Source organism: Polypterus senegalus, chromosome 4, assembly GCF_016835505.1.
Source record: "Polypterus senegalus isolate Bchr_013 chromosome 4, ASM1683550v1, whole genome shotgun sequence".
Classification (NCBI taxonomy): Eukaryota; Metazoa; Chordata; class Cladistia; order Polypteriformes; family Polypteridae; genus Polypterus; species Polypterus senegalus.
The window spans coordinates 54,569,177-54,583,596 of record NC_053157.1 but is presented as its reverse complement, the minus strand read 5'-3'; the positions used below and the strand labels follow the sequence as shown (position 1 = coordinate 54,583,596).

Sequence of the window (14,420 nt, the reverse complement as noted above, 5' to 3'; positions counted from 1 at the left end):
CCCACACTAAACATGAAATCAATGAGACACACAGAAAACACGAAACGAACATAAAAATCCAGAAGATTAAACTGGAAATGAATAACGTTTGTGAACCATGTTTAGCTGGAAAAAGTGTCCTTCGGCAATTATAGGCAGATGAAAATGATGGCTTGCTCCTCTCCCTAAACAACAAGAAACAGTCTTACCATGCTTATCCTTGGTACATTGGCGTAGAACTGAACCTCAGGGTTTTGTATTGCAAAGGTAAAGTTGTTAGGCGTTGAAAGTGGCAAGTAGAAAAATGTGTAATGATCTGGATCACAACTTTCTCCTGGCTATGCAATTAATTTGTGGCATAGCAGAACAGGATTTCTTTTGTTTTTTTTTCTTCTTTTTGACCTCCTGTTTAAATAGTGAATGTCCTGGATGCAGGTGATGGAAATGACAGGACAAATTATCATGAGGGAGCACAGTTCCACGATGTTATCCTTCCCCCTTTGCTTCTCAGGGGAGCATATTTACATAGACACACAGACCATGTAAACAGGACAACGTTACGAAAGACGTGACTCAGCACAAAATACACTTATGATGACGTTAATCAGGTAGCACTGCTACATACTTAAATTAGTGAGTCGCATCCTTACACTGACTTAGGCAAATTGCAACATTGTGCATCCACAGGCTTGTTTTCAATTGAACCATTTGAACTAAGTGCATGATTGACAGCAGCCTGTCACTCAGGTACATAAAGCGATGCGTTCCATAATTCCCAAGATTATTCACAACACACCTTACAAGCCTAAGATTGTTCAACAATACAGGTGGAGAATCTCGGAGCATAGGATAAATAAAAGCCTTTACAGCAGATAAGTGATTTTCAGTCGATTGCAAGAGGCTGACTGTGACAGAAGAAGAGGATCAGGGGCAAGAAAAGCCGGCCTAGGTGCCAGCTGGTGTCTGCTGTTCTATAAGTCATTCCCTGTGGTCAAAACAACGCAAAACTGCTGCTTTTCAGAGTATGATCCTTCACTGTTAAATAAATACACCTCTTTTGGGGATTAAAGAATAAATTTTGCATTTTTTCAGGTCAAAATTACTTTTTTACAACCATGGTATACCGTATATACATTTGCCACATGAAATTGTGTTCCAAAGTCAAAAGAAAAGCACAAAAAAAAACACACCCTGAATGTGGTGTAAGAACCTTCCTCTATCTGAAGTTACAATGAGCTTATTACAGAAGAATCAACAGACTGAGCAGTTGTCAATGTGCATTACCATCCTAAAGCGAGGTGATGTGATGAGATTACGCACCTCAAGTGCGTAAATAATAAACTTTTACCTCCAAATTAAAAGACAATTTAATTAAAATGCAAACAGTTTAATCTCTTTATTATTATGATTTCCTCCTCCTCTTCCTCTGCCATGCCCCCAAAAGCCTAAAATTGGATTAAGAAGTTTTAGTAAATTACTGGATAAAAAGATAATCACTTACTGTAGCTTTAAAGTAAGTTTTTTCATTTAGTCAGTCAGTCATTATCCAACCCTAACACAGGGTCACGGGGGTCTGCTGGAGCCAATCCCAGCCAGCACGGCGCGCAAGGTAGGAACAAATCCCGGGCAGGTCGCCAGCCCACTGCAGGTTTTTCATTTATTCCTTTGTAATTCCTGTTTGCTGTGGTAGGGGTCATGGGGTTTAGAATCAGCAGTGATACAGGATACCATATAAATGTCTTAGCCATCCATGGGCCAGGCAGGAGATTCCACTGGCGGGAGTACTAGCGCACTCCAAGGCAAGTAATGATTTTAATTTTATTAAAATACTTGTCTGTTAATACTTAAATGAGCAACTTTCAAAATGCATTCACTGTGCAATGTGGAATACTGAATTTCTGCCTTTCATACTGAAAATCAAAAAGTTACCGATTTTAACAGGCTTCAGTGTTTTCTGTTCTCCGACTTAGGCCCCATCCACATTACTACATTTTTATCTAAGAACACAGGTATTAGTCTCCATTTTCAACTTTCATCCATTTTAACCCTAAAAATGGAGACTTCTGAAAACACAGCCTAAGCATTGTAAAAACTTTTTTTGTAAACGCACACTTTTAATTGCAAACTGATTGGTTTATGCTTATAATCTGGTCCTTTCCTGATTGGATCCTGCTCATTACAACATCTCATTCCCTGATTTGACACCCTTGAGGAAACCAAATTCCAACATAGTGGACATAGAAGAGTTGCTTCTTACAGCATTGTTATGGTGCTTTACCAGTATGTAGTACAGTAGTGCAGTTTCAATGCTGCATATATGTAGAAAAGGCAAATAATTTTCCATGCTCTACAGTTTTTTGCAATTAATTAATGTGGCCAGAGGTGTTAACATCCCTTCAAGGGTTTTTCTATTGATGCATGCATGCCCAATGAAAGTGGATGTCTATGTCATATGCATTTTTGATGTTGGTTTAGTGTGTAAAGAAATAGTTTTGTCAACACTGTGTAAATGCTAGTGTGGATTGAGATCATTTTTACTTTCAGATAATTGCTGTTGTTTATCAAGAAAGACATTGCCTAGTTTTCACTTTGCCAGTGTTAGCTCAGTGACAGATTTATTTAAGAAGTGATGTCTTTCTTTCAGATGGTCCTAAATGATCGGACAATCCCATTAGACCACAGCTTTACCTCTGGGGTCAACGTGGAGAATGCAGCTCATCCATGTGTGAGTAACCCCTGTGCCAACAAAGGAAACTGTAGAGCCAAGAGAGACAGCTTTGAGTGTGACTGCCCACTGGGCTTCCATGGCGAGCACTGCAAGAGAGGTATCTCATCAAACATCACATATAATCTCCTGTAAATATTCTTCATTCATATTCCAGATTCAAAGGATAATTCCCATGTGTTTGTTCCATGAGGAATGCGAGCAGTTTATAATAATAATAATAATAATTCATTTTATTTGCCACATACAATTTCTTACATTAGGAATTTGTCATTTTTCACTTTTCCCATCTTTCTATCTAGAGACAAGCCTGGGATCAGAGCACAGGGTGAGCTATTTGTACAGCCCCCCTGGAACCATTACAGTTTAAGGGTCTTACTCAAGGGCTCAGTGGAGTAGAATTACTTCTGGTGCTGCCAGGAATCAAACTGGCAACCTTCCAGTTACCAGCACAGATCCTTGAGCCAGAGAGCCACTACTCCATTTGCTGAGCCTTGTTTTTGCACAATAGTGTGAAGGGACATTGTCAGAACAATGTATAATCATTCTCTTTTGAAATTCTCAGACATTCTTTACATGGTAGATAATTCCAAAATGCAGTGGCTCTGTAATTTAAATAAACTTTTCCAAAATAGGCTTTTAGAAATCAAACAGGACGGCCAGCATGACTGTAGCCATCACACTGATAAGTCTCTTTAGTGATTCATTTAAAAGCTGAATGGAGGTAAGGCAGCACATGATGTGCTTGTACTTGACTCCAATTAGGTAATTAATAATATTTCAACAATGCATTCAGTTATTGAGTATTAAATGTCTGCATAGTAATATTCCTTTTTTTTATAATAAATTAGATGTGCCCTTCAGACTCATTGTTGACTTCTAAATGGCCTGGTGTGAATGAGTATAAGTTTGTGCGTGAACATGAGTGTGCTCCATGGCACACCAACACTCTATTCAGAACTAGCTCCCAGTTTGTCATTAGCATCATCTCAGTATTAGCCCTAAGCCGGAGAAACCAGTGAGAAAATTAATAAATGAACAAACATACATACATATTTTTAAGACCAAATAATGCTCAAAATTGTTTTTCTTTATATCCATTTTCTTTTTTTTTTTTTGCTGCCTTTATGGAGAATGTGGGAATTACTGCCTCAATAGTAAGTCTTTTGATGTCTGAATTTCTATTTAACTATCAGCATATTTAAGAGGTTTCAAAAATGAGAGAAGACCAATTAGTCCAAGCTTATATCGTTAACTAAGAGCTAAGTGGTCCTAATTTGTCACTCAAGTACTTTTTAAAAGTTGTCAAAGTTTCTGCTTCAACTACATAACTTGTCATGTTGTTTAAAATTCAGACTGCTGTTGTGAATCAGGGCTTCTGGGCTTTGGCCTTAAATGTCTTCAATGCACTTTGACTTATTTTCTTTAAGCACTGTAATGCCCTGCTCAGAGGCATGCACACCAATTCATTTTTATTCATTTTGCATATTGACGTACAGTGCCCTGTTCTCAATAAACAGGGGTACTCACACTTGGCACATTTGTTCCATATCGTGCCCAAGCGCGATCGTCCCCCCCTCCCTAATCCCTCGCTGGCCGGCCCAGGTACCCTTTCGTCATGACAATGCAATGTTGTGTAAAGCCAAAACAATATCCAAACACGAAGTGACAACATGCATGTCAAAATGATTTTACTTATTTTGTGGTTGCTTTGAAGTCATGTAGGGTGGGATAACGCTCTACCCTCTTACAGATTTATTGTAAGTGCAGCGCAGCATTTTTCTGTTAATCATGACTCATATACGAGAAGAGTTTTACAGTGACAAATGATAACAATGGAGGAATTTGCAGCTTTTCTTGCCAACTATAATTCACATTCATGTTTAAAGTGAGCATAAAAGCCTGCGTTTAACTCAAAAGATATTGAATGAAATAAGAATTGCACTTTCTGACTTGTCGCGTTTTTGACGTCATGTCTATTTTCCGTACTCGGGCACGTTTAGCGATCACACTGTTCCTGAATGCTGCTGAACTGTGCTCTGGCCCACCTCTTCAAAGTGGGCCAGGGCACAGTACAGTTGGCCTGGCATTGAGCAATCACACCAATCAAATGAACTAGACTTTGTGGAGTTACATGAGAAACATGCTCAGGCACAGAATGAATTGCCAGTGTCAGTACACCCTTAATTCAGGGTTCTTAAGTTCAGTCCTGGGGCACCATTGTGGCTGCAGGTCTTCGTGCCCATCAGTTTCATAGATCATTAAGCATCTCTTGCTTCTAATTGATGTAATTGTTCAACTAACTGGTCTTTATTCTTCTCTTATTTTAAAATTAGAAAAATAAGCTAGTATGGTATTTAAATTTAAAACTAATTCAATGATTTGAATTGTTTGCCCTAACTTTAAATATTTAACTTTCTTCTACAAGTGTCCTTTGCTGTAGATCTTGGTTTCCTAACTGTATGCAAACACTGACAATTAGGGAACATACAGGTCTAAATGACACTATATCAGCTACTTGTGCTAATTAGTAAGAACAAACTTCAATAATTTATTAAACTTACATTTAATTTAATAATTCAAGTATTGAAGCAACTGTGGCACAAGAATTTTACCATACTCTTGAAGTGTATGTGACAATAAAGATCTCTAAAATAACCAATACATTAAAAAAAAACAGCAAAATCTTCAAAAGCAGAAAACTAATTCACATTAACACAAAATACTTGCTACATTCAAATAAAAACGTAACCAACCCTTTTTGTAATTTCTGGATGGATCCTAAAAGGATAAAAACTTAAATAGTGATGAGTGAAGTATCCATCCATCATCCAACCCGCTATATCCTAACTACAGGGTCCCGAACTACAGGGTCACGGGGGTCTGCTGGAGCCAATCCCAGCCAACACAGGGCGCAAGGCAGGAAACAAACTCCGGAAGAGTGCCAGCCCACCGCAAATGAGTGAAGCAATTCACTTGAATTTGGATTTGTAGTGAAACTTTGCAGTCACATTAACAAAATAAGTTTTGTTTTAAAAATGAAATTTGTGCCATTAGCTCATATATTTTCTTATCATCTACAACCTTCTTCTTCATGTGCAAAAGTATGGCAAACGTTATTTTGGTGCAGAGCATGAAAAAGTAAGGTGATTGATTAATAAAAGCAATCGATCATTTGGTTGATGTGTTTTTAATTATGACTTGATAAAACTGTGCCAGAATTTAATAAAAACCAACACATGTGTATTACATTGCAATGTAGTTAACACATTGGACTGCATTTAATTTCGGCACAATTAATCTTCAATACTCACCTATATCATCCAACATTATTTGTATCTGTGCTGCTCATCATTAATTGTCAATATTTGGATACAAGAGAATTAAGGGAAAATGGACATTCAGGAAGAAATGTCCACAAAAGAATGAATAAAAAAAAGAGTATAACACGAGAAAGTTAAGCTTTTAAGGCTTTGACAAAAATGACCCATTTTTGAGTTTCTTCTTAATACATATCACACAAAGCCACATTTATAGTATAAAATCAGAGAATAAAAAAAGACCAGCCAATTAAACTATTATATCAATCCGACATAAGAGCAACTCCTTGACTTGTGAAACTGGTTGGAATAAAAACCTGAAGTTACAGTGATACTGCAGGACTGAGCTTGAAAACCACAAATTTTAATGTAAACCGCCAGACAATAAAAGTTATTATACCATGCTTTTTCACTTTTATTCAATTAATTGTTTTTAGATTATAATAAATTATAATATTGAAATACTACTTAACCTAACTGTAGCACCCAAACTAAAGCAAACCAACTAATTAAATGTGCAGTTAACAGCGCTGACTGACCGCAACTGAAAACACTGAATGGAATGAAGACCTCCAACCCGTGTTGGCCTCTAGGGCCTTGACTGGCCAGCCATACAATACACAGTCAAAGAAGACTACAATCTGTTTTGGTAGATTTGGATGTAATCAAAATCAGAACATTCCAGCTTCATTATTATTACATTTTCAAATGATAAAGTCAATAACTGGTGCTTCACTGACACCTAGTGGAAATTTAACAAACTGCATGTCTTACTTTATACGTGTATCAATTTGTTTATATATTTCCTCCCAGCAATAACAGAGGCAATTGAAATACCTCAATTTATTGGCCGAAGTTACCTTACATATGACAACAGGGACATCCTGAAAAGGTAAATAACTGAAAAAAGCATCTTATTTTATGTGATTGAAAGATGTTTCTATTCACTGTGTTTTGCTTGTGCAGAGTTTCAGGGTCTCGGTCCAATCTATTTATGAGATTTAAGACCACAGCAAAGGATGGACTGCTTTTATGGAGAGGAGATAATCCAATGAGGCCTAATAGTGACTTCATCTCACTGGGTATTCAAGAAGGAATCTTGGTTTTCAGGTGAGTTTCACTGAATCCAGGCCAAGTTAAGCTGATGTCACATTACGCAACTTGTAGTCATTGAGATTGTCAGAAATGCTGACTACAGTTGATGATCTTGTCACCGGATCATGTAAATTTACACGAATGAAAATTTTGTGACAGCCAAAAGCACCCTGACAGAGCCAGTACTGTACAAAGGGTTAACAGGTATGGTAAATTCAGCTTGTAGTCTCTCTCTCTTTTTTTTTTTTAATATTATCATGGTATGTAAAACATGAGACATCAGACAGATGAGCATCCCTTCTGTTTATGAAGACCAAAATTTCATTCTTCCTTATTCCCGTCACTACTTTCTGTGCTTCTGACTAAGCATTCATTGGTTGACAACACTCATGTCAACATCTTCAACTAAAGACAAAGTCAAACCTGTTTGATTTTGTTGCAGTGAGTCGCTGGGTACGTCCCATTAGACAACCATCTCCATGCGAGTGCACCACTGATGGCATTCAATCCAATTAGATTAAGCAAATGAAGGCTGCAACAGAAAGTTACTGCAAAAGTCACGTAACGTGACATACTGTAGCTTTAATAGATTTTTCATTCTGTGTCATATTCCTGTTTTGGAGTTGAATAGTATGATTATATCATGGAACTGTGTAAGGAAGAGTGATAAAGGTACTGCTTTGGAATACAATATAATCAGCTTGTATTAAATGTAAGACATGACCTCCTTCAAGTTTAATTTGAATATTTAGAAAAGCACTGATGACCAATACTTGTGTTTACCCATGTCTTAAAGTGTTGCTCAGATCATTTTCAAATTATTTCTCGTATAAAATAAGTCATCTAATATTAGTAAATGTGAGGAGTTCTGCTAGCATGTGATGGGACTCACCATTTTTAAGTTAATGGTATAGAGAAACTCTAGACAATATATACTCTTTGTCACATTTTCACAGCCATTTTGTTTTGTTAAATTTACTTTATTTTCTTGAATACAACCTTTTGGATATTCAAAACATTTAAGACAATGGCTTTTATACATTTTGTTATTAATTCTAATTCTTTATTTTAAGATGTAATTCTACAAACCCAAATCAGAAAAAAGTTCAGACAATATGGAAATAGCAAGTAAAAAAATGTGGTGATTTTTAAATTTGCTTTGACTTTTATTTCATTGCAGACGGTATGAACCCAAGACCCGTATTTCATGTTTTGTTTGGTTAACTTCATTTCATTTGTTAATATACAAATATATGTTTGTTTCATTTGTAAAAATGCTACAGTTACTTGAAAGCCTGTGAAATGAAGACACATTCCAGGTTATCTGTCCATTTTATGAGCTTAACTGACCCATTCCTGGATGATGGGTAAACCCCACAACATTAGGAATAAAGCTGGAAAGACACCGGATAAGATGCCAGATGATCACAGTACTCGTACCCACACCTCCTGTCAGAGTAAAGGCCATGTCACATTAGATGACTTTTTTAGTCATAGACATTTTACATATTCTTAGCAAGTTGGGAGCACTTATGTCACGCTGTCATGACTGCCATCCATGTAGTGTGATATACCCAGTGACTCAGTCCAACCAGTCAAAATCAAAATGTCTCAAGTTGCAGAGTTGGTCTCTGTGTGAATTAAAGCTGACAACCAATAAGCACCCACCCTGAAGTACTATGCATATAATGAGGCAATGAGGAATAAGGAAAGCAGGTGCATTGGACCACACAAACATAGGAGAGGTTCATGTGATGTCTCATGTTTTTTGCACCATGATAGAATAGAAAAAAGAAAGAAAAAATGGGTGAGTTTGCAGCTAAATTCACTGTACCTATAAACCCTTCCCATGCGAACTATACTTACTTTGTCACACAACTTATTATGGGCTGTCAAAAAACTGAAGAGCTCATGATACTTTGGAAATGTAAAACTGTGATGGAAAGACATCACCTAGTCTTACAATTCCTCAGTGATTTCTAGTTACACAAATGAACATACCCTAGGGATGACATCTGCAATTGCAGTTATCAAGTTTGACTTCTCCTCCATCTAGAAGTTGTGTAATGTGACACAGGCTTAATATATATATATTTTGGGATATTGGTGGGAAGACTAGTTTAACCAACTAAGAATATAGTGTTTGACTTCAAGAGGATTCTGTAAATAAATTAATTGTAAATACTTTCGAATCCCAAAAAGTGCATGTTGTGTTAATTGAGCCAATGTGATTGACAGTAGATGTACAGTGGTGTGAAAAACTATTTGCCCCCTTCCTGATTTCTTATTCTTTTGCAGGTTTGTCACACAAAATGTTTCTGATCATCAAACACATTTAACCATTAGTCAAATATAACACAAGTAAACACAAAATGCAGTTTTTAAATGATGGTTTTTATTATTTAGGGAGAAAAAAAATCCAAACCTACATGGCCCTTTGTGAAAAAGTAATTGCCCCCTTGTTAAAAAATAACCTAACGGTGGTGTATCACACCTGAATTCAATTTCCGTAGCCACCCCCAGGCCTGATTACTGCCACACCTGTTTCAATCAAGAAATCACTTAAATAGGAGCTGCCTGACACAGAGAAGTAGACCAAAAGCACCTCAAAAGCTAGACATCATGCCAAGATCCAAAGAAATTCAGGAACAAATGAGAACAGAAGTAAATGAGATCTATCAGTCTGGTAAAGGTTATAAAGCCATTTCTAAAGCTTTGGGACTCCAGCGAACCACAGTGAGAGCCATTATCCACAAATGGCAAAAACATGGAACAGTGGTGAACCTTCCCAGGAGTGGCCGGCCGACCAAAATTACCCCAAGAGCGCAGAGACGACTCATCCGAGAGGTCACAAAGACCCCAGGACAACGTCTAAAGAACTGCAGGCCTCACTTGCCTCAATTAAGGTCAGTGTTCACGACTCCACCATAAGAAAGAGACTGGGCAAAAACGGCCTGCATGGCAGATTTCCAAGACGCAAACCACTGTTAAGGAAAAAGAACATTAGGGCTCGTCTCAATTTTGCTAAGAAACATCTCAATGATTGCCAAGACTTTTGGGAAAATACCTTGTGGACTGATGAGACAAAAGTTGAACTTTTTGGAAGGCAAATGTCCTGTTACATCTGGCATAAAAGGAACACAGCATTTCAGAAAAGAACATCATACCAACAGTAAAATATGGTGGTGGTAGTGTGATGGTCTGGGGTTGTTTTGCTGATTCAGGACCTGGAAGGCTTGCTGTGATAGATGGAACCATGAATTCTACTGTCTACCAAAAAATCCTGAAGGAGAATGTCCGCCATCTGTTTGTCAACTCAAGCTGAAGCGATCTTGGGTGCTGCAACAGGACAATGACCCAAAACACACCAGCAAATCCACCTCTGAATGGCTGAAGAAAAACAAAATGAAGACTTTGGAGTGGCCTAGTCAAAGTCCTGACCTGAATCCAATTGAGATGCTATGGCATGACCTTAAAAAGGCAGTTCATGCTAGAAAACCCTCAAATAAAGCTGAATTACAACAATTCTGCAAAGATGAGTGGGCCAAAATTCCTCCAGAGCTGTAAAGACTCATTGCAAGTTATCACAAACGCTTGATTGCAGTTATTGCTGCTAAGGGTGGCCCAACCAGTTATTAGGTTCAGGGGGCAATTACTTTTCACACAGGGCCATGTAGGTTTGGATTTTTTCTCCCTAAATAATAAAAACCATCATTTAAAAACTGCATTTTGTGTTTACTTGTGTTATATTTGACTAATGGTTAAATGTGTTTGATGATCAGAAACATTTTGTGTGACAAACATGCAAAAGAATAAGAAATCAGGAAGGGGGCAAATAGTTTTTCACACCACTGTATGCCTGAATACGTATTTCAGCCAGGGTTATTTTCTGACCCACCCAGTTCTGGGTAAAGTGGGTACAGGCATTACCACATCCCAAGAGTGTGTATGGTTAATCTGTGTCTTTGCACTTTATGAGTGCATATGGCGCCTGCCTAGCTCTCAGTCTTGCCAGACCGGACTCAGTTGCAAAAAACACTAAATAAAGAAGAGTCTTGAGCCATCATTATAGGTGAAATTTAAAGATGACCTTTATGATAACACTGAGCAAGTCACTTAACCTGCCTGCGGTTCAATTGGAAAACCAAAAGAAATTGAACCAATTGTATTAGTAATGATGTGTGTCGCTTTGGATGAAGAAATCAGCCAGATAAGTAAAATAAGTAAATATTTACACCAACTGGTGGAGGCTCAGCATGTGAACAGTAAGTCTGGTTAGTCTTAGGAGACCAGCTCCTGTTATCATTTACACATAGTAGTTGGTAAACAATTCAGTCACACCAATGAACACTCCGATAAATGGTACACTCACAGAATATCCTTCTGCCATGACATAACATCTAAAAGTCCCAAAATAGTTCACCATTAAAAGTACTGTTTAAACATTTGGTTTACAGAATAGGCCTCCATATGTAAACTGTTATTATAGAACAAAGCACCAAGTTAAATAGTATATAAGATTTAATTGTATAATTTAAACATGGTGCAAATGTCCTAATTGAGCAGAAAGGGGGTCAAGCACATTTTTCTCTTACAGCTCCTAAAGACCCTACACTGAATTAAGTGCATTCAGGATGTGATATTCCATTGGCCATTAGGTTGATATTTAATTTTACAGACAGCTTTCTTTTTGCTTTTTAATTAAGCCATTAACACAGTCCAGCAGAAAACCCAACACTAACCTCAAAACTCCTTGGATATAACAAGCCTAATATTTTTGTGGCTCACATTTGAATACACGTTTATAACATACAGAGCGTGTCATCAGGATATTAAATGAATAAACCTTTTTTTGATGTGCAGTTTTTTAATTGTTTTTACATTTGACACATCTTGGGAGGGCTGCTAGACAGGAGAAATGAAAATTTGCAGCTAGCAGCAATGGGTTTGCAAATATTGTTGAATACTGAAGAATGACCACAATTCAAATTACGAGTTTACTGTACAGGGAAGTAAAGCAAAGCAATGGCAAGACAAAATTTCTTTTGTTTATCACATTCCTTACAGAGCGGCACGGTGGCACAGTGGTAGCGCTGCTGCGTCGCAGTAAGGAGACCTGGGTTCGCTTCCCGGGTCCTCTCTGCATGGAGTCTGTGTGGGTTTCCTCCGGGTGCTCCAGTTTCCTCCCGCAGTCCAAAGACATGCAAGTTAGGTGCATTGGCGATCATAAATTGTACTTGGTGTGTGTGTGTGTGTGTGTGTGCTGGCCCTGCCTGGGCTTTGTTCCTGCCTTGCACCCTGTGTTGGCTGGGATTGGCTCCAGCAGACCCCTGTGACCCTGTAGTTAGGATATATTGGGTTAGAAAATGACTGGCTGACTGATATTCCTTATCATAAGGACACATCTTAGGTTATTATGTGTGCCCAGAGTTTATTCACAGGTATGCCAAGTGAATCACTTAGTACCGCCATTAACAAGCAGCTGTGCCAGTAGGACTTGCTTTGAAACATTACTGGTTCTGATTCAAAACAAAATATTGTATAGAAAAACAAGTAATACATGAATATCTGTAACTGTCTGGGATGACATGGTGGCATAGTATTAACCTCATGATTTTCTTTATCTGGGTGATACATGTTCTTCCCCTCTCCACACCCAACTAGGTTAGCTGGAGGCTATAAACTGGGTTAGTAGGGGTGAGTGTGGATGTGAGTCCATCTGTGGCCTATGATGACCTGAAGTCTCATCCAGTGCTGGTTCTTTCTTTGCAGCCAGTGTTACTAGGCTCCCTTTAGCCTCTGGTGCCCCATGAACCTACAAAAAGTGGCTTTAAATAAATAGGTGCACATGTATGCAATATTGCTTTGAAAAATCTCATATTGGATTTTATAACATCCCTCCATGTTTGTGTGGGTTTTTCTTTGGTTGCTCTGGCTAATGTGTATGGAGAAAGTCGAGAAATAAAAATTACAACTACTCAAATAAATCCCAAATAAACTTGTCAGTCAAGACAACATTTTTCCAATCTTCTGTCATCCAATTTTAGGTGAGCCTGTACTAACTGTAGCCTCAATTGCCTGTTCTTAGCTGAAAGGAGTGGTACCCAGTGTTGTGTCCGCTGCTGTAGCCCATCTGCTTCAAGGTTTGACATTTTGTGCATTCTGAGATGCTCTTCAGCATATTTCATTCGTAACAAGTGTTTATTTGAGTTACTGTTGGTTTTCTATCAGCTTGAGCCAGTCTGGCCATTCTCCTCTAACCTCTGGCATCAACAAGGCATTTTTGCCCCGGTCGCTTACTGGATATTTCCTCTTTCTCTGACCATTCTCTGTAAACTCTAGATGGTTGTTTGTGAAACTCCCAGTAGATTAGCAGTTTTTGAAATACTCAGACCCGTCCCTCTGGCACCAACAACCACACCACAATCAAAATCACTTCAATCACCTTTCTTCCCCATACTGATGCTTAGTTTGAACTTCAGCAGGTCATCTTGACAATGTCTACATGCATAAATGCATTGAGTTGCTACCATGTAATTGGCTGATTAGATATTTGTGTTAACAAGCAGTTGAACTGGTGTGCCTAATAAAGTGGCCAGTTAATGCATAATTCCAAATAAAAAAGTTAAAAATTCCAGAAATTTAGAAAGGTGAGTAAACACAAGGATAAATGTTATCTATCCAATAATACTACTTTTATACTCAAAGATGAACCTTTGGAATAAAATATTTACCAGACATTAAGGTGTACTTATCGTTTCTTACAGCTATAACTTGGGCAGTGGCATTGTCACTATTACGGTGAATGGATCTTTCCATGATGGCAGATGGCACAGAGTCAAGGCAGTCAGGTATGTGATCATGTCATTAAAATCTGCAGATGACTACCGTCAAATACGGCTAATCCTTTGGGAAGCTTTATAGCAGAGGTATCATACTCCAAGTCCAGAGAACTGTGGTGGCTACTGATTTTCATGTCATTTTAATAATCAATTACCATCACTAACTGAGCAATAATAGAAACAGAGGGTTGTTACTCTGCTGTATCACTTTGAGCTCCTTCCCCCATAAATGCCCATGGCCAGACACTGGAAGAGGCAAGTCATCCTCTCATTTGTGACACAATATATTTTTTAGCAAGAGTCTGTTGTTAAAAAGTACAATTTTGAGGAAATGGTGTCATCTAGTGACCATTTAAATTATTACACTAATTGATAATTTTTTATGGAAGGATGTTGCACAAAGTTTTTCATATTTATTTGCTGATAACTGTATTTAGAGCATTTACTGCCTTTAACTAT

General features: G+C 37.9%; 1 protein-coding gene across 4 annotated transcripts in view; it reads left to right on the top strand.

Annotated features, from left to right (window-relative positions):
- The window catches only part of LOC120527349 (pikachurin), a 272,936-nt gene that overhangs the window by 237,901 nt on the left and 20,615 nt on the right, over window positions 1-14,420 (top strand). For 2 of the 4 annotated variants that reach the window (XM_039750650.1, XM_039750648.1), the window contains 5 exons: window positions 2,624-2,804; window positions 3,838-3,861; window positions 6,838-6,916; window positions 6,991-7,134; window positions 13,887-13,970. In XM_039750650.1, the coding sequence (XP_039606584.1) occupies window positions 2,624-2,804; window positions 3,838-3,861; window positions 6,838-6,916; window positions 6,991-7,134; window positions 13,887-13,970 (512 nt within the window). The remainder of the gene's footprint in view (window positions 1-2,623; window positions 2,805-3,837; window positions 3,862-6,837; window positions 6,917-6,990; window positions 7,135-13,886; window positions 13,971-14,420) is intronic. The other 2 variants (XM_039750651.1, XM_039750649.1) reach the window with 1 other exon arrangement.